This window comes from Ursus americanus, chromosome 31, assembly GCF_024610735.1.
Source record: "Ursus americanus isolate L20-20 chromosome 31, mUrsAme1.1.p, whole genome shotgun sequence".
Classification (NCBI taxonomy): Eukaryota; Metazoa; Chordata; class Mammalia; order Carnivora; family Ursidae; genus Ursus; species Ursus americanus.
The window spans coordinates 23,278,426-23,299,282 of NC_142157.1; the positions used below are offsets into that span (position 1 = coordinate 23,278,426).

A 20,857-nucleotide genomic window follows, 5' to 3' on the forward strand; every position below is an offset into this window, starting at 1 on the left:
TGTTCTAACTTCTGATGTATTAGAAGCACTATAGACAGAATTTCCTTTAGAATTTATGTGATGAGGGTTCTACGGTGATTTAATGTTTTGTTCCAATCAGACCTATTCAGACTAATGTATCATATTGAATGTGATCATAAATTCAAGTTTGCAATTTTAACTCTAATTAATTATAGGTCACAGCTTTCCTGACAACTCAAGTGTACTTTATATTTAGACATAGTCTTGTGAGTGGACCTAATTCTCTGGTATATAAAACACATAGTGAATGTACAATATATGTTTTGCTAAATTCAGAATGAATATTTCAACAAAAACACTAATTCAAAAAGATATATTCACCCCTATGTTTATTGCAGCATTATTTATAGTAGCCAAGATATGGAAGCAGCCCAAGTGTCCATCGAGAAACGAATGGATAAGGAAGATGTGGTAAATATATTTACAGTGGAAGAGTACTCAACCATAAAAAAGAATGAGATTTTGCCATTTGCAACAACATGGATGGACCTAGAGGATATTATGCTAAGATATTATAAGTCGGACAGAGAAAACAACTATCATGATTTCACTTATATGTGGAATCTAAAAAACAAAACAAATGAATAAACAAACAAACAAAAACAGACTCACACAGAGAACGAACAGGTGCTTGGCAGAGAGCAGAGGCTAAGAGAGATAGGCAAAATACATGAAAGGGATTAAGAGGTACAGACTTCCAGTAACAAATTAAGTCACAGCGATGAAAAGGACAGCATAGGGAATAGAGTCAGTAATTTTGTTTGAACTTTGTATGGTAATAGATGGTAGCTACACTTACCATGGTGAGCACTGAGCTGTTGAATCATTGTGTTATTTGCCTGAAACAAATATAACATTACATATCAACTATATTTCATAATAAAAAGTTTCTCAATAATGTTTTATTTATCATAACTTGATAACATTTTTCAATATCTGATAGGACTGTCTTTTTTTTTTTAAGTAGGCTCCCCACCCAATGTGGGGCTTGAACTCAGGACCCTGAGATCAAGAGTCATGTGGTCTAGAGACTGTGCCAGCCAGGCACCCCAATAATAAACATTTTCTTTAAAAAAATGAATATTTTGGTTCAGCACTATAAAATTTCAAGGTTTTCCTTTTAGATCAGAACAAGGTGCTTGGAACGTTTTGACTTGGCAACACTTTTCTGTGAAAGACATCTATAAACTGGCAGGTGTAGGCTGAGGTGGTGTTGTTATCAATAATTCAGTACGTTGTAGCAGGTGTTTTAAACTTGTATGAAAAAAGTCACAGTCATCCAGTTACTGATAAGGGGGTAAACAGGGAGAACTAAGAAAGAAATACAGAACTACATTGATGCGTAATTGATATAATTCATAAATCAGCCACTGACATCATTTGTCCATCAAACAAACACTTTCTTGCAAAGAAAAATAAGGTTTACCTCCAGAGCTGTCATTTATTTCTTTTCCAAAAACTTTATTGCTTTTGAATTGTTCATGTTCAACAAGAGGCTGTATATAAAATTATTTTAATTTACGTAGGCTGATAATTTCATTACAAATAGGAATTTCTCTTGTAAAAGTGAATGAACTTTGTCTCTGACTTTGACACATAACCAGGTACCTCCAAAAAAAAAAAGTGGGACACAGAAAAAATGTCGACTTTGAAAGCCAGACATGTTGCAGAATGTAAAGATAGAGTTAACTATTCCATCTTTCTTAAATAATTCTAATTGAAGTAGAAGTGGGCTGGAATTTGTGATTTCTCGGGGGAAGTAGTACAAGCACTTGGAAGAGCAGAGACATCTCAGGAAACTATTGGCTTAATGGCATGTGGCAAATTATTTACCCTGAAGGGAGACATTGACTGAGGTCACGGCAGATAGATGAGTCCCAGATGTGACACATTTTCATTATATTCCACGCAGGAAGCTGACACATAATTAAAGTATGATTAGGGATTATTTACAGCTTTGGGATGCTGTCGAAATACTCAAATCCTACTATAGTATTTTATTAGTAAAATCATTAAGACTGTCTTGAAATCATATTTAAGTATGTTCTCCTATTTGTACTTTCTTGGAAATGTGGAAAAGCCCCCTCTCGAATGCTGGCTTGCTAGGGCTTTTTTCAGGAGGGACGTGAGCACATGCTGCAAAGCCAGGCAGAGACGACTGGTCATTTCTCATTTCCCTTTTTGGCCACAGAACAGGTCCCAGGGCAGGTCATCCTACGAGCCGTGGCGGACATCTCTCTGGATTGAGTTTAGGTCATGTTCCAGGCAAAACTATCAAGTGTCTCTTGTGCACGTCTGCCCTTTTTTTATTGTGTCTACATGCCACATCATGGTGCCCACCTAGCTTGAGACAGCCACGCTCAGCTCCTCCTGTTCTTTCTCTCTCCCCCCAAATTGTACCCACACCCAGCAACCTACCACCGGGTTCCCTCCTCCTCCTAAACCAAGTGGGGATAGGGGTTCGTCATCCCATGCTGCTCCGTGCCTCTTAGGATGAAGTCCAAACTCTTTAACATGAATTTCAAAGCCCTGTTCCCTGAAGATCGACCCAACCAGCCTCGCTTCCTGAGCTTCCCCGCCCTGCTCCAACCAGACTCAATTTCTGCCTGTTCCTCGAATGGAGTCACGTTCTTGCTCATCTCCAAGTTCTACCGCTGGCTGTTCCCCTCCTGCACTGCCTAATTCTTCCCTCCCTCACACAGGGTTCATATGTATTTATGGAATAAAATCAGCAAGTAATTGATTACTTAATCCATTGATTAAATCAGTTACCTTTAAAGTATTACTTTAAATATCTTCCGACATATTCATGTTACCCGTCTTAATTGTATTAGTGTTGTGGTCAAGTGGTGAGATAGATAGATGGATAGACTTTACAAATATACGTATCTGTAGTTAGTTGTGTGTGTGTATAATGAGAAATACAGAGTAAAAATGAGGTATTCGTTTTGTCTTGGGTGAGATAAAGATTTCTACTTCAGATTCAAAACTTCACTAACCAATACATTATTGACTATTGCTTTCCATAGCTTCTCTTTAAGAGTATGTGCGTCTGTGACAGGCCAGAGCATTTCCAACACAATAGGTGAGCATGTTTTCATTTTTACACTCCCGTACCATAGCAAGAAAAGTTACCAATAAGCATTTCTTGGCACAGACCATAGAAAACTTTGAAAGAGCCCTTTTTTAATATTAAGATTTCTATTGTATATATGGAAATTTCTACGTAACTCTTACTTGAATGATTGGCGTTAATGTTATCTGTAAAAACAAATATAATCATGACGGTGTAAAACCATTACAAAACAAGGTTCTCAGCTTGGAGAGTATTTTCTAAAACTTTTTTTTTCCAGCTTGTGTATTGTTTTTGATCCAACTATGAGAACAATGTTTTCTGAGTAAGCAAGTTGAAATAGAAATTCATTCAAGCACTGCATTCACTGAATACTTTTCCTTTCCTGATTCTATTTGCTCTATTTCTGTCCCTAGGCCTGACTGCCGAGCTGCACTTAGACTCCCTGAAACAAAAAGGAGCCATTAAACGCACGCTCTTCCTTGACAACCATCAGTCACATCGCATCTTCCCCCTCCCCGTAAAGCGGCAGAAATCCCTCCAATGCCAGGATTTTGTGGTTTACCTTCGAGTAAGTGTTCCAGAATCACCTTTCTGGCCTCTAACATTCAGAGTCAAATTCCAACCGTTTTTCTCTATTGAATCATCATACTTGTCCACAGAGATTCACATCTATTTTCCTTTTATAGGAGCAAACTTTATTATAAGGCCCCTGGCTCCGTTCTCGAGCTCCGAGGCAGCTGACCTGATGGTGTGTGGCTGTTCCTTCCCGGGGCTTCTTTCTGCTTTGCACACTACCCTGATACTAGCACTAACTCAGGTGGTTTTCATTTCTCACCGCCTCCCTCCCAAAAAACCCATAAACGTTAAACGCAATTTATTTGAATTTTTCTCCTACATGAGTATGTTTGGCCAGATGTTATCAATGTGCATTTCAAAGCCAACTCGGGAAAACGTTTAGGCAAATCAACGCTTTTATTGAAAGTAATTTATATATGTATAATATAGATATAAATATATATAATTTATATATAAAAATATAAATAAATATAATTTATGTATATTTACAATAACTCCAAGCCAAATATGAAGAGCCAAAATATTTATAACACTATTATTCCAGCTTCTTAGCAGTTGTGGGGTTTATCACTCTCTCTCTCTCATTTTGTCTCCTTCCTTAACGGGACTTAGTGAGGGGGTGAGAGAACCCAGTGAGGGCAAAGTTCACAAACACGCTCTAGAATGCTCTAGAATGAAAAGCTGGATGCATGACCCTTGAGTCTCATTATGACCGTGACTGACACACATCTGAAGGTGGCATTTCCTCTGTGTGGTCTGAGGCATTCCTGTGTGCTCAGGGCCTTTGCACGTGCTACCCCTCCACTCTGAAGGGGTTCTATTTCCTTTTCTGAGGGAACTTCAAGGGCACTGAAGGTGCTCTGAAATTCATGTGAGCTTAAAGAGATGACAAGAGAGGAGGAGAATCAAGATGTTTTCTCCCCCTGAGACCAAAAGGACTCATAAATGCTGCCAACCTCATGAAAGCAAAAATCCCAATTCATGAAACTCTCCATGGCATTTATTACATATATAAGTATTTTTTTTGCCCTTTGCAATTTGACCCATCTGTGTGGGAACCTGAAGATTGCCTCCCGAAGCATATAGGTCTAAACAATTTCATCCCTGAACATGCATTAATTAAGCTGCCTACTATATCCCACATGAACCTAAGCGGGCTGCCGTGATCAGCAGCATTGATCATTCACTTTCACTGGCCAAAGTCAAACGTCGCCTGCCTTTCACAGACTAACATCTTGTAGCTATTTCCCGGAGCCTGCCTTGAGTGTGTGATTATTTTCCCTAGGATGAAACTGAATTCCGAGATAAATTATCTCCAATCAACATTAGTTTGAATTACAGTTTGGATGAATCCACCTTTAAAGAAGGCCTGGAAGTGAAACCAATATTGAATTACTACCGGGAAAACACTGTGACCGAGCAGGTAGGTCCCTGACAGTCTGGGGTGGTTGGTTCTCGGTCAGGCCCTGGGCCTCGCTCCTGTGACCTAAGACCAAACCCAGCCTCTTTTGTTCGCATTCCTGCGCACGAACTCATCCCATTGGGGAGATTTCCCTGACGTGTTGCCTGAAACACTGCATCACCGTGTTTTCAGAAGCCCTTCCCCTTGTGCAACCAAGATTTAATTTGCTCAAACTTTGGCTGTAAGGGAAACAATACAGCCTGTGACCCTCAAAACACTGCCAGGGAGGCCTTCTTTAGGGACGTTGCAGAATGAATGGGAATTGGGCTATTATGTCAATGAGGCTGTATCGGGAGATCACTGCCTCGCCCAGGGTGTCTAGCGGGGCAGAATCATGCAGAGTGAAATGAGGGCTTTGGTTTAATTTGTGGAATTCTTCATACTTTTCAAGAAAAACAATGCAATTCAGGTTTTCCCAGATTATTCCTGATGCCTATTTGCACAACACAGGCTCACATCCTGGTGGATTGTGGTGAAGACAACGTGTGCATTCCTGACTTGAAGCTGTCAGCTAGACCGTAAGTTTAAGTAAATAAATGTGTACGCTTTATCTAATGGAATACAGGTGTTTATTTAAAGCTGCTCAGGAGAAGGTATACACTTCCAACTACTACCAAAAAAAAAAAAAAACCCTGCACGAAATTCTCGAGCCTGGCTACACTTTGGGTTAGCCTGTGTTTTGGGTCAGTTCTTTGTCACTGGTATCAAGTGACACACCCTAATATTTTGCCATCTTTTAGCAAAAATGGGGGGGAAAGTGCTTGTTCAAACTGAATCTCTCGGCCGGGGGGCGGGGGGTGATTCAGGTTGTGTGGACTTGCCTCAGTCCTGGGAGCAGGAGACTCAGGCTGGTTCTCTCTACACCTTACCCAAACCAGCTTTTGCAGCAACTCATGACTCAAAAGCATCCTTACAATTCTCAAAATGAAATTGATTTTTTTAATTTTCTGAAAAAAAAATTATTGGCACTCTGTGGAGTAAAGCAGAAGGTGTTCCAAAATCAACTTAAGAATCAAAGTGCTTCAGGGCACCTGAGTGGCTCAGTGGGTTAAGCATCTGCCTTCAGCTCAGGTCACGATCCTGGGGTCCTGGGATGGAGACCCATCGGGCACTCTGCTCAGCGGGGACTCTGCTTCTCCCTTTCCCTCTGCCCCTCCTCCCTGCTCGTGCTCGCTCTCTCTCTCTCTCTCTCTCTCTCTGAATAAATTAAAAAAACCTTAAAAAAAAAAAAAAAGGAAAGAATCAAAGGGCTTCCCAGTTGCCTGTAATGGAGAGTCACCAGTCCAGCACTGGTAACTGTACTACATTTTGTTATGGAAAGAAATGAGCCCAAGATAAAACATCTTCTGTCAGGAAAAGCAGAATGATGCTCCTCAACCCCCAACACACACACACCCCCGAGGCCCATCCCGCTGCCAGCGTTTGGAATCCGCTTGGCAACCTTTCGGGGGACTTTTTCCAAACTCCACAATTTAGCCAGTATCCAAAGCAATAGCTTTGATTAAGGGTCAAAGGTGGTGGACATTTCCAAATGTTGGTTCAGTTTGAGGTTTGGAGAGAATTAAATTTCCTCAAAATCCTCAATCAGCTATTTGAGATCTTATTTTATCTGCCTCTTACGGTTCACTTGGCATTCGCACCACCCCCCCTTCTTTGTTTCTAAACCGTGTCTCCCTTTTCTCCCACTGCTCATCTCCTTCCTGTTGGGCGTGTTCAGCGATGCGCCAGAGCCGCCTCATTCTGGCTTCTGAGCCAACTGTCCGATTTCCTGGATTTTTGCTGGCAGATGAAGTAGGTCAGTAGCCTGAAACTGACCACAATGGGAGGATTTACACCGCTGGAATCAGCAAATGAAAATTTCAAAAATTGAAATCAGCTACAAACTGGTACTCCCCCCCCCCTTTTTTTTTGAGAACTCATTGTTAACCATTACCAGGATGTTTTCCTGCCCTGCCCCTACAGATGTGTTTTCTCAGTTCTTCTCACCACCCTTTCATGATGAACCATCTTCTTGTCCAAGTCTTCTATTCCCACATCTTCCTTCTTTTCTTCCAAGTCCTTAAATACAGTATCTGTGAATACAGAGAAGTATGGTACCTAATATTCCTTTTTAAACTGCATTTTAGAGATAAGAATCAGGTCATCATAGGAGATGAAAATCATCTTACGCTCATAATCAATGCAAGAAATGAAGGAGAAGGTGCGTACGAAGCTGAACTCTTTGTGATGATACCGGAAGAGGCAGATTATGTTGGGATTGAACGCAGCAACAAGGTAAATTTGAAGTAGGAAAAGAGCTGGTTATACATTTGAAGTCAAATCGATGTTAAGTAGAGCCACCTTAGCTGAGACTTTCTTCCCAAATAAAGGGGGACAAAAAGGCACCTTACTTTTTGGTCGTCATAATAGCAATGAGCCAAGAAGAGGGGTGGTCTTATGCAAGTATTCATATCTTTCTTGGCCATAGTGCAGAGATAAATTGGCCAAAGATGGAGAGCTGAAGCAAGGAGGAGAATACAACTGGCTGAAAGGAGAAGCTTGCTAACGGCATCTGTCAGCATGATTCCCCTGCTGACTCCCACCCTCGCTGGCCGTTTTCAGGCCTTTGTTTTTAGTTCCTTTACGTTTCAAGCAGGTCCCGGGAGGTCTGGTTTTCATTATTGCTTACGGAGGAAGGTCCGACCAGTCCCAGCTGAGCACTGATAACAGCCTAGACAGGCACTGGAAAGGAAACACGTTCATTTTTCTTCCTTCGTGGCCCACCTTTTTGGGACCGGGACCAAGAAAAGCCAGGTCTTCGTCATTTGTCGGTCAGGCAATGCCACCATTTATTAAATTGACAACAATGTTTTTTATAATCTTTCCTTATCAGACCACAAATCTTCCCACTTGGGGCATCTGCAGGTTCTGCTGCGTTTTTAACCACTTGGTCTAAAAAGCCATTATAAATACATTGCAGGATAATGGAGAGAGTCCCTCGTCTTCAGAAATGTACGGAAATGTACAATCAAGGGTAGAGACCCAGCCTAACACTCTTTGGAGCTCCTTCAGGAATTGCTGATGGGTTTGCTCATTTAATTATGATTTGTTAACTGTTTGCTGGTTTCCAAATATCACAGACTCTGAAGAGTTTGAGCATTCTAATGACTACGTCAATGAAGAATAATTCCTCTCAGGAGATGTTAGCAAATTGTTGTGATGTTGATACTTTATAGGCATTTAAAGATGTAAGGAATGCAAAATTCTCTACTCATACGTCTAGTCTTGTGGTTTATATTTTGGTTAAATTATCTTAGTAAAAAATATAAATCCAGGTGAGTAATAATCGTGTATCTTTGGCAGTCATAAAATCATGACGAGTTTCTGTTGCAGAAATTTGTAGAAAAATATCACCTGTACACACTCACATGCAAATACTATAGAAACAAACACAAAAGTTCAAGTATGTTATTTTTTAAAATATTCCAGGGCTCCACTTCTGTTTTCATTTGATTGCTTCATGTCCCTCCACCCCTGACTTCGTTAAACAAAGCATCTCTTCCAAAAGGTTTTTTTAGCAAAACATCCAGTTTATGGTTCAGTTTGTTGTGTGGAAAATACAGGAGAACGTTTATCGCTTCTATCTTTGGCTGTAAACATTGCAACAGACATTATCCATAATCTCAAAGAAGCCCTTAACTATTTTTCTTCCATCAGTTTCCCTTGGGCAGAGATTTAGCTCAGTCTTTGAATTTCACATGACTAAGCCACGTTCTAATTTATTCTTTGTTTTTAGGCAGTTTGAGGTTTGTGTACCTTTTTATTTAAACTCAGTTCAAGTTTTTTTTAGACATTTTCCTCCAGGGGGAAACATATTAGGATTATCTGATTGTAAGTTTTGTTATTCTTTTGTTGAAAACATCCATCTTTTCGAAAATGTGGATGCTGACCATCTCTTTCTCTGGAAACCTTCACTGAGCCAGACTTCATACTTTCCTTTTGGTGACTTTTTCTAAATTCTTCTAGGAATAAGGGCCTATGTGCTTTATATTGTGACTATTATTGATATTATTATTGTTGTAAAATATGTATAATATAAAATTTACCATTTTGGCCACTTTTTAAAGGTGCAGTTCAGTGGCGTTAAGTACATCTTCATTCTTGAGCAATACTCGGTACAGAACGTTTTCATCTTCCCAGATGGAGACCCTGTACTCACCCACCACGAAGTCCCTCTTCCCCCAGCCCCTGATAAGCACCATTCTGCTTTCCATGAATTTGGCTGTTTGGGGGACCTCCCATACTGCATTCCTCTGCCTCACACCCACCTCACATTCAGCATGTCCAGAACTAGGCTTGTCCTCTCCCCACACTCACACTTCTCCCCCGCTTCCATTTCCTGTCTCAGATTGGCACCAGTAGCCACCGCGTTTCTACAGCCCACTCAGCCCCAGTCTCTCCAGTTCATCTCTTCTCTCCACCTAACTGCCACTGTCACTGCCTTCATCTGGACTGGCATGAGCTTTTGCTGAGATGACAACAGTCTTCTAACTCATCTCCCTACCAGCTTGCCTCCGCTCCGCTCCCCACAGGGGTAGTCCTCTCCCTACCATGTAAATCTGATCCCACCGCTTCTTGCTGAAAAGCCTCACTAGGTCCCCATCGCTTTAAGGATAAAATCCAAATCCCTTCAATAACTAACGAGGCCCTTAATTCTATCACCTCTGTTCACCCCTTTAGCCTCATCATGGGGCTTTGATTCTTTCCTTTACCCCACACCCTAAATTCCAGCAGGACTGACTTTGTTTCCAGTTTCTATAATACCCATGTGCTCTCTTGCCACAGAGATTGTGGCTGCACTTCCTTCTCTCTGACGCACCAATTCCACTCCCTCCTCCCCCTTATCCAGCTTACTTCTTTCTGTTTATTCTTCAGGCTTCAGCTTGGTCATGATTGAGGCTGCAAACATTTATTGAGCAATTGAGATGGGCTGGGCACTGCTCTGAGATCTTATATGGATTTAATTTGCTTAACCCTCATCACAGCCTTATAGAGAAACAGCAAGTCTATCCGTATCCCCCACTTTATAGATAAGGAGAAATTCAGTAACATGCCCAAAGTTACACAGCTTTTATGTAGCAGAACCGAGACTCACAACTCCTCTGTTAGGTTTGATCCCCAGCTCTGAACCACTGATCTGCACTGCCCCCCCCCTCGCCCCCAGCAGCTTGGATATCACTTCTTCCAGGGGAAACTTCTCTGGTCCTCAAATCTAGATGCATAACCTCCCCTATCACTATGACTCTCTCCCATGGTAAAACTCAAACTGCCCTGATTATGTTTCCATTGCTTGTTACAATTGCTTGTGATTACTTATTACAATGGTTAGGATGACTGGAAATACAGTGAAGACAAGGGGTCTTTTTTATCGATGCCTGGTAAACAGTAGGTACACAGTAAATATTTGTAGTGAATGAATAATATCTTAAGAGCTATAAATGGATTACAGCAGGAGTGTCCCTGGAACAGCTAAGGAAAATAATCTAGAAATATCTAGAAAAACAATCATTGTTTCACTCGGGGAAAGGAAATAAAGGTTAAAAAAAGAAAAAGGGTGGGAGGGTCTGCGGTAAGAAAAGATCTTTGGTTGATGTAAAAAGAGCTATTTCTAGAAAGCTGGAAAAAATGTACATGTAACTTTTAACCTTTAGATAAGATAAAATATTTACTACAGAAACTAAGTCCTTGAATTATATTCAAAGGACTTGTGGACATTTTTAAAAGCTTTTGCTGGGTTCCTTATTTTCTGTTTTCAGGACTGAATAATTCAAACACAAAAGTTCTCTGTATGATTAGGGTTAGTTATAGAGCCTTAAGAATTTAAATACATGCTAATTCTACCTTTCAGAGGAGAGAATGTTACCAGCTTTTTGAAACTATGTTTCTTAGCTTCTTAGGATGTCGTTCAGGTTACTTGGAGAGAGCGTGTATTAAATTGCCTCCAGATATCAGTCATTCACCTCTTTCTTCAGAGTCTAAACAGACTTTTCAGTGGGCGTGCCTCCCTGGTTGATTACAGGAAGGAGGATTTTATAGTTACTTGGGTTTCTGTCTATCTCATTTCAGACTCCTCTTAGGAAGTAATGTGAGCTACTTCTGCTCTGTATCTCCCTTATACTACTTTGCGCCCAATACTCTTCTGGCACTGGGAATAGAACAGATACAAAATCCCCTGCTCGCCTGAAGTTAATGTTCTCAAATAATATGATTTACTTACAAAATTCTTTACCTGGATGTGTTTGTTTAGCGCTTCTTTGTTTTGGTGTTGGATCTTGGTTTTTCTGAATTAAGTGGGAAGAATGAAATGGAGGCTGGTTTCTGAAACTTCTACATGAAAAGTCACATTACTTCCTTAGATGAAATTTCAGTAGAGCTGACAGATGGACCAATGGTCCTCATATTCAGAACCCTCTTCCTTGGACCTCTCCTGGGGCAGAAGTTCTGGAGCAAAAGTTTGCTCCTTTGTGAAAGTCTTCATATTGCAAGCTCATCTGTGGGAATAAGGGTGACAGGTCATATATTAGTGGCTCTTAGTAAATTAGAGGGAAATAATGCCTCTTCAAACTTGAGTTTTTATACTTTCTACTGAGAATAGGATATAAGGTAAAGAAGGGAGACAGGAAGCACTGCGTAGACATAAAAGTATTCTATTCCCATATTCAGTATTTAGAGGATGGAACTAAGATTGATTGTGTAATCTCGAACTGGGACCATGGTGTGTAGGAATTTGTGTTCAGAGCAAATCTCTTGCAAATGCTCCTTGAGTCACATGATAGCCTCTACTAATACCTGTCATTTCATTGTTTTCAAGAGTAAATTTGTGCAATGATGTTTACTCATCTGTGATCTTCATGGTCTGAATTTAACATTAGCAATCGTGAAAATAATTTCTAAAATGTTCATTATTTTATGTAGTAAGCATTCTCCTCCTCAGGGAAACACACTAGGTATGTTTACCAATCCAATTTCTTCCTATAATTAAACTTTGATTTTTTTTTTCCCCTCTCTCAAGTTTCTCTTCTGAGTTAATGGTCACACATGAATTCTTGGGCACAGCCCGCACAGGTGTTTGAAATCAAGAGAAGCTTCCCGAGGCCCACCGCATTGCCTTTGGGACAGGATGTAACTTATTTGCCCCCTGAGCTCCACGCTGGTGTTCTTTCCCATTGCAGGGGCTGCGACCACTGAGCTGTGAGTACAAGATGGAAAATATAACCAGGATGGTGGTGTGTGACCTTGGGAACCCTATGGTGGCTGGAACAAATGTAAGAGAAAACCAGAAGCCTTAAGTTCTAATTGAATTTTAAACAGAGCTAGTACAACGCTCCCCAATTAGCACTCAGCAGGTTAGCACCTGGCAACTAAAACAAATTAGGCAGGAAATTACCAGGGCGGTGGATTGAGCGTTCTATCCTATACAGAGTGGGAATCTGAGGTTAAAAACACAAAAAGATGAATACTTTTATATGCTTTGTCTTTTGACTTTACTTTGACATGTCTTTTAGATGCTTTATGAAGATGTTTTTGCCACAGATTTTTTCTTGGGAAATTTTTTCTTTGAATGTCACTGCAATTTTTTTCTTTGTATTCAGTAAATGACTTAAGAAATAACATAGTTAAAAAATTTAGCAAAGATGATTAAGCTTTTATTTTTGACATACCTCCCATATGACTATCATCCACAGTATTTTTATATTAAAATGTTACCATAACCCATCTTTTGAGTTAGCTTTACTAGGTCTATATTTTCCATGCTTCATAATTGAAGAATAATACAGAAAATTGTAGCAAGAAAAACAAAAGAGTTAATAACGATCTGTAATGTGCTTTTGAAAGAATACGGACATGTTTTTCTTCTTCTTTTTCGTTGTTTCCAGATTTAGGAACTTTTCATTCAGGATTACTTGTAGACAATAAGCTTATTTTATTCAACAGCCATTTAAGTACACATAGTAACTTCTTGTAATAAATATCTCTGTGGAAATACTTATTATGAAGTCGTGAATCAGAAAAAAATTCTGAAATCTGCAAATACTGCATAATTAAATGCTGCATAAACTAAACATAGTATTCCTGTTTTAAATTAAATATTTATGATTATCAATAAAATGGCCTATTTGAAAAAAAAATTGACAAAAATTTATAATTGCATAGGTTTGTATTAGAATAGCTTCCCAAAGTATATTCCAAAGAGTACTGATCCCTTGAGATCAGGCTTTAAAGGGGAGTTCTGTGGTCACTGCTGCTGAGTATCATATCCTCCTCTGGGGCATTCAGGTGCACTTCTGCATTTTAAAGGTACTGAGAAGTCCTGCAGTAAATAAACCTTTTAGTCCATGATCTGTCACATTTATTTGAGCATTCGAAACTACCAAGGAATACTTATTCCCAATTTATTCTTTAGGTGCTAGAATAATATTTTTGCTTTTCTACACCCTAATGAACTCTATTCCATTGATCCCAGGTATTTATAAAGTGTGCCAAGCTATAGTCCAGTAAACTCACTTGTTGGGTCAAAAAAGTAAATATTTAAATGGAAGATAAATTTTATAACAGATTTTTATTAGCTAACATGTACTGAAATTGCCCTCTGTGTTACAAACCCATCACTGGGTGCTTTTTCTTTTATGTGACCTCATAAAATTTTCAAAAGCAACAATCCCATGAGTTGAGTATTTCTCCTATGTTATAGATGAAGAAACTGAGAAATGTCAAATAAATTTCCCAAAGTCACACAGGTAATGAATGACAAAACCAAGATTTAAACCAGGACTTAACACAAAGTCCATATTCTATCCCGTCTGCAAAATTGGGAAAAGTACTTGGATAAAAACTAATGAATAACAGATGAGATGAGATTTTTAAATGAAGCCGTGAAAGATAGAACAGGATTTCTGAGCTGAGAAGTTAGAACATTTTTCATTAGAATTCTTTTATCTGGAAACTAATAAGTCCTTTTGTTAGTTTTCAAGAAAAAACTTCCTAGTTTGGTGTCAAGAAGAGATCTACCCAAGGCCAAAGAGGAAGAAATTGACATGGTAGCTTCAGTGTTTGCATCTAGAGGTGACCAGGCATTCATTCCTTTTTCAGTATTAAAAGTGTTAAGTCTAAACCAGAGATCATCTAAGATCATTAATAACTAAGAATAATCCTGGAACAAAAATTGACCACTGGTGACAATCCAAGTGGAGGGTAAAAATGGCAGTGTGGTCTTAACCACAAATGTGTTTATGTGACAGGATGTCAATCCATTTTACCAGCAAATAATTTTTGGAAGTCAAGGAAGTAAATTGTTTGTATTCATTTATCTGTGAGGTCTATAGTGGAAGAAACCTAATAGCTTTCTTATCTCACCCTTTAATGCCCTTAAATACATCAAATTTTATTGCATTCTGTTTTGTTATAAAACATTTTGACTTATTTACATCTTCATTTTGTACTTTAAAAAAAAAGTCTCCATTGGTTGTAGTAAAATTCCAAATGTAAAAGCAGTCCTAAATATTAAAAAGCATCATAAATCACCAGGACCATTTATTTCGGTCCCAATATTTAAAAAAAAAAGTTTTCAAGTTACTTTTTATTTTAATTTAACAAAACATTCAAGGTAATATTCAGAAGTATCACTTCTGATTTGTAAGTAGTAATGTCATTTTCATATAATATCTATAGTAATATAAAATATGTGCCAGTAGGATTCATAAAAACTTGAAAAATCTCTCAATCAGGAAAACAAAAAAGTAGTCATTCCACAAAGGTTCTTTAGAATCAATGCCCAGAGATCTGGTGTTTGGTTCTAGTTGAAAACACATGGGCCTCTGACCAATATGAAATTGTCACATTGTTGTTGTATCTTTGTCCCAGGCTGAATTGCTCTATGATGAATACCAACATTAGCCAGGCTTCATCACAATACAGTAAGATCCCCATCACTGGAACCATGCAAACAATAGCAAACTCTTTCACATCATTCTTTCAGCCATTTTTATTGTACCCCTTCTATATGCCTGATACTAAGCCAGAGTCTCACAATATCAAGATGAAAATATATAATCCCCATTCAGTAAGAAACTCGACATTAGCAATATCAGAGGTTGAGTGATAGGAGAGTAGCAAAGAAGGAGATAGGGAATAAACAGAAAATTTCTGCCTTACCTGGCCTGTGGGATCAGACAGTATGTTGCAGGAGGATCTATTGTCCTGAACTTTGGAGCACAAGTAGAACCTCTTCACATAGAAAAAGCAGGAAAAGTTTTAAGTAGTTTCCAAAGAAGAGAGAAGTTTATGTGCAACGTCCCAGAGGTCTGACTGAAAATCGCACATTTGTTATTATAAAGGAATTCATCGTGGCTGTGACATAAGGATGCATAGGTTTAGTAATGAGACCACACCTGGGTTTAAATTCCAGCTTTGCCATTTGTCAATTGTGATACCTTGGACGAGGTCACATTGAAATGGGAGAATCCCCATGTTTAGGAATATTTGGAACAGTGCGATTATATGATGTATATAAAGCCACTAGGTCAGTACCTGGCTTATAGCACAGTCAGTAAGGGTTAGTGAGATAATGATGATGATTTATGAAAAAAATAAAGATTTATTATTAGTTCATATTATTACTGGTTCATATTAACACGAGTTTTTAATCACTGATTTGATTCTCATAGCATAGTGGCCAAGAGTACAGGTCCTAGAGTTGGTTTGCAGGAATTTCCAACGCTACAATTCATTTGCTAAGCACCTGGACGAAGGCCCTTGATCTCCCTAATCCCCAGATTACCGCTCGATTGTAAAATGTCAGTAATCACAGTACCTACCTGTGGGGTGGTTATCATGATTATGTGAGACAAGGCACGTAAGGCTTAGCACAGTGCGTGGGAGAGTAAGTCATAGAATTACTCAGCTCTTATTTTCACTTCTTTATTTATGTTATCATTGGATTTATTTTTCCCAAAGTTTTAAAAATCTGTCTCAAATTAAAAAAAAATATTAGAGCAGGTTCAAAACTTTGGAAAATAAAGAAAGGTGGAGAAAACAATCCCTTCACGTATCATCTTAACATAACCGTAGCATGTTATTCTGGTATATTTTCTTACCATACACCCTCACTCCTCTACAGTAATTGTTCCATCGATAAACTTTTAAAACAAAAGGAGAAACACGTTGTACATACAACTATGTAACCTGTTTCTTCATGGATCATTATTACATTAGAAGCATTTCCCACATATTTGCATAGGCTTTACAGCCATAATTTCAATGACTACCTAAAGGTGCATCAAACACAAGCATGACCGTTTTCCAAATCACTCATCTCTTGTATATTTAGTTTGCTTTTAATTTAGCATATAGCAAGGTGGCCAGAGAAGAAAGAGTCCATACGGGGCTAAATGAAGGGAAGGAACCATGATGTATAGGATCTTGAATTCCTGCGGTCTTAGTTACGTGACTTCCTCTCAGCAACCCAGGGTGGAAGCAGAGAAAAGGACAGCAATCTAGGGTGGGGATTTGCAAGGATGACTTAAAAAAGATTTTTACGCTGTGTAGAAAGTCCCTCCCTGTCATAAACTTAGTGACTTGTATTTTTTTCTTCTAGTATTCTCTGGGCCTCCGATTTGCAGTTCCACGTCTTGAGAAAACAAACATGAGCATTAACTTCGATCTCCAAATCAGAAGGTTAGATCTTTAAGTGCTTAAAATTATGGTCAGCATTCAATATTACAGAGATCCATATTGAAATGAACGGCCACTCTTCAACCTCCTTAACCTTAGAAGTTCTCCTGAAATTAAAACCCAGACATTCACAGAGCATTTCCTTTGTTTCTGTTGTTTCAGTTTCGTAATTTATTTATTCATTCATTTTTTTTAATTTTTATTTTTTAGAAAAGAGATCCATCTATAGGCCAAGTTATTTTAATCAAATTTTGTCCTGGGTACCCTCCCACCCCCATTTACCTCCATTTTTCCTCATTCTGATTCACTTCCCTTCTCCCACCCTCACCAACACCCCTACTACATACCCACAATGCTCTCAGCGGCAGTCAGCTAATTCCTGAGGATAAAATTTTTGCAAAAAAGCACAGATTATACATTTGCAATCTTGAAATCGAACTCTTCAAGAGTTAATAAGTCTCAGATAGTTTCACTGTGAGCTCCAGGGCAGGAAGCAGGTGTGATCATGTATTCATCCAGAGCCTCCCTTCAGGGCCTTCTCTGGTAACTACAAGCCAAAGCAAGTAAGTAGCTGCTCTTTTTTCCTAAGACTGACCTTTTCCAGATATTCAAGTGTATCTTTTCACTGTCTATTCTGTTTGCTCTTTCATGACTGAAAATAATATTTAATGAGTGGGAAGCCTTGTAGGGAGCAGTGTGCATGAAAGCCCAACTGTGGACTTCAACCCATTAGCCAGTAATGGGATCAATTTAATAACTCCAGGCCAAAATTAAAAGAAAAGGAGATTGAATGGAATGTAATATATCAAAGTCCTGTTCAGGAAATAATGCAATTAGATAAATGTAAATGTGTATAGTAAGACACCTTGTGAAATGTGTATATTTCTTTTGTGGTCTGCAATTCTAAGTGTTTGAACATTGATATAAACAGCATATGCTCAGCATGGTGAACCCTTATTCTACCTATAACACAACTCTGAAGTCAGTCTTTATAATTTGGTTCTCAAATAGTAGTGTACAGGGTGGCTCAATCTTACCTTCTGTCCTGTAAGCAGTGATTGGAGAGTATTGATTTTGTGTAATGGTTTACTTTTTAATAGCTACTTTAATTAAAGCTTTAGAGTTTTTTAAAAGCATATAAACTCTATAAGAATATAGCAGATTCTTTAAATCTACAACCTGGGTGGTGTATTTGGTTAAGCAACTGACTCTTGGTTTTGGCTCAGGTCATGATCTCAGGGTCCTGAGATCAAGCCCCACAATGGGCTCCACATTCAGCATGGAGTCTGCTTGGGATTCTCTCTCCCTCTCCCTCTGCCCCTTGCACCCATGCTCTCTCTCTCTAAAATTAATGAATTTTTTTAAAAAATTTAAAAAATCTACAACCACAAAAATCACAAACCACATCCCCTAAATTTCATGATAGATTTCGAAGAAGGAAGGTATTCTAACTTACCTTAGGTTTTTTCTGACCTTAATTAGGTCTTTTAAAAAATGTAACAATATTTTCTGCTAGAGATTTTTAAAACTTTTACCCATATTAGTGATGAGATGCAGACAGAATTTCTGTAATAGCATTTTACCAAAAGCTTATGAAACCACTTCTTTGTTGATATAAAATGTATATTTTCCAAAAGTTTCGGGTAGTCCTAAATATTTTCATTTGGGAAGTATTTGTAAGTTTTCAGAAAAAAAGAAAGAAAGTAAAGGCATTCCGCAGTGAGGACCACCATCACTCCAGACAGTAACCCGAAGTTTCTTTTTCTCACCATCATTGTCTGTGACATTGATCCTGCAATGGCATGAAGACATATCTCTCATGAAATATAAAGCCTTTATTTAGAAAGGAAATCTGGAACAAAAATGCAAAGAAAATTCCTTGACACATCCTCCTTACTTTTGATTACAGTTACAGGTAATAGAATGAATGCCACTAGTAATTCACTCAAGAAGCCAAGGACATCAAATGATGTTCTAAATGCCTTCCCAAAATCGCATCCTGGAGATCATCATTCAAATAGTGAATTCAGCAATGAAGTGCTAAACTTAATGGAAAATAGAAATGGTCACATTTTAACATCCCCCTTCCTCTAAAATATTGGACCATGATTATATTCCATCCCTACATGCTATAGAAACTCATGACTTAAAATTATCCTGGGGAAAAAAATGCGTAAATGAAGAACCAGAGAGGCCACAGGGACATACATAAAGCATCAAATTCCCAAAACAGACATTTCAGAGATAAAAATATTTGAGAATACTTAACACTGAGGTGAGCATTTATCTACATGCTTTGCTGGCAGACTGCAAAGACATAAATGAGTATTTAATGGATGGTTTGTATTCAATTTAAATGTGTTAAAACCAAAAATAAATTAAACCAAATGCTCTAAGGTCTAAATTCTTAAGGTTTGACCACACTGACCACTGTTACCCACATTTAATGCCCTTTTCCACAAACAGAACCCAAAAGAGAAACAGGGCTTTATATATTAATAAACTTAAAATAGTTCATGTTACCAAATGTTTGCATTAAACGGTCTCCTCATGCCGTGGCTCCGTGTGACATGTAAACATTCTCCTCCCTGAGCACAGCGGGTCTCAGATCACAATTCCCACACACAAATAGGTCTTCGTGGTGTCACTGACATTGCTTCCTCAGCAGTAGTGAAATGAATATCGTATTGTATTTGCTGATGTTCCAAAGACCACAAAAAGCACAGAGGGAATGTTAGAAAACAGAGAATAGGAAACAGTAAGGAAAAAGAAAACAGCATAAGAACGATAAGTAAAAAACATGTTTATCCTGGGTGCATGACATAGGGTGTAGTCGTGGAGAGGAAATCCATCATTCCTGTGTAGAACTAGCACCAACAGTATAAATAGCTCAGTGTCCAGAGCGGTGATGGATTGCTTGTTTGAACGGAGCAGTGGTGTTAGCAAGGGAGGTTTCCTTCCAGGAAGGAGGTCAAGGAAGCATCTAAGTTGTATATCAAAGCCCGGTGACTTTCTTACCAGGAGATGTTGTTGATACCACTGGTTGATTGCAGCACCAAGTGTCACGACAAGGCTGTGGGATGCAGGACGATTTTGATTAGCCAACTAGATCTGGTCTCCACATCCGCCATTGCTCTTATTACATTGAAAAGAGCCTCTGTCAGCTTCAGATGAGACTTCTGTCTGAAGACGATTTCAGCGCCTGACATCTATTTACATTTTCCGGATGTTATGAGTAAAGACGGTTGTGTCACTTCAACCACGTGGAAACAAAATGCAATGACATTATGGGACAGCTTAAATGAAACTTTTTTTCGTAATTTTTATATCCACCGCAGCAAAGCAGTGAGAACTAGAAAACTGAACAAATTCTGGGTAATGTGTGGAACAATGAGACTTAAATTTCTAAACTAAAGAGTTTGCCGTCGTGCATTTGGAACTACAAATGCGATAAATAGAATTACTTAATGATTTCTTGCTGGTTAGTAATTCAGTAATTAAAAAAAAAACAAAACACCTCTTTAGTTGACTGACTTTCCCCAGATGTGATAATGATTAAGTGGCCTGGAAACTGGGGTTCAAACTTTGGTGAACAAGTCCCCCTAGGCTCACCACAAGGTTAGCCGTGATGCCCCATGACAGGAAATGAGCCTGACATTGGCCTGTTTATATCTTTTATGTGTGATGCAGTTTAAGTGGCCTTATCAGTATATACAATCAGACAAGACTTTTCAAAAGCATTGTGGGAACGATTCTGTCTCCTCCTCCTTTGAAAGCCAACTCTTATCATCTCCTCTCCAGCCCCCACATTTGGAAAGCTTCAAAAGCTAGTCCGAACACACCCCATTACCACGACTGCAGTGTGAAAGCTTATCCACTGAATCTTAGTGAAAAGTCGATGATGGAAAGAGGAGTCTTTCTCTTCTTAATGAGAACTGGATATAAGCATGACCTGTCCGTGGTGGTGTGGCCACATCTGTTTGCTGAAAGCTGCATAATCTTTGGGATATGAG

General features: G+C 38.8%; 1 protein-coding gene across 1 annotated transcript in view; it reads left to right on the top strand.

The window, feature by feature from the left end:
• Positions 1 to 20,857, top strand: part of ITGA8 (integrin subunit alpha 8) — a 171,386-nt gene that overhangs the window by 101,485 nt on the left and 49,044 nt on the right. Inside the window, exons 16-22 of the mRNA XM_045787904.2 lie at positions 3,051 to 3,106; positions 3,511 to 3,665; positions 4,959 to 5,096; positions 5,586 to 5,653; positions 7,262 to 7,409; positions 12,347 to 12,439; positions 16,768 to 16,847. Of these exons, the coding sequence (XP_045643860.1) occupies positions 3,051 to 3,106; positions 3,511 to 3,665; positions 4,959 to 5,096; positions 5,586 to 5,653; positions 7,262 to 7,409; positions 12,347 to 12,439; positions 16,768 to 16,847 (738 nt within the window). The remainder of the gene's footprint in view (positions 1 to 3,050; positions 3,107 to 3,510; positions 3,666 to 4,958; positions 5,097 to 5,585; positions 5,654 to 7,261; positions 7,410 to 12,346; positions 12,440 to 16,767; positions 16,848 to 20,857) is intronic.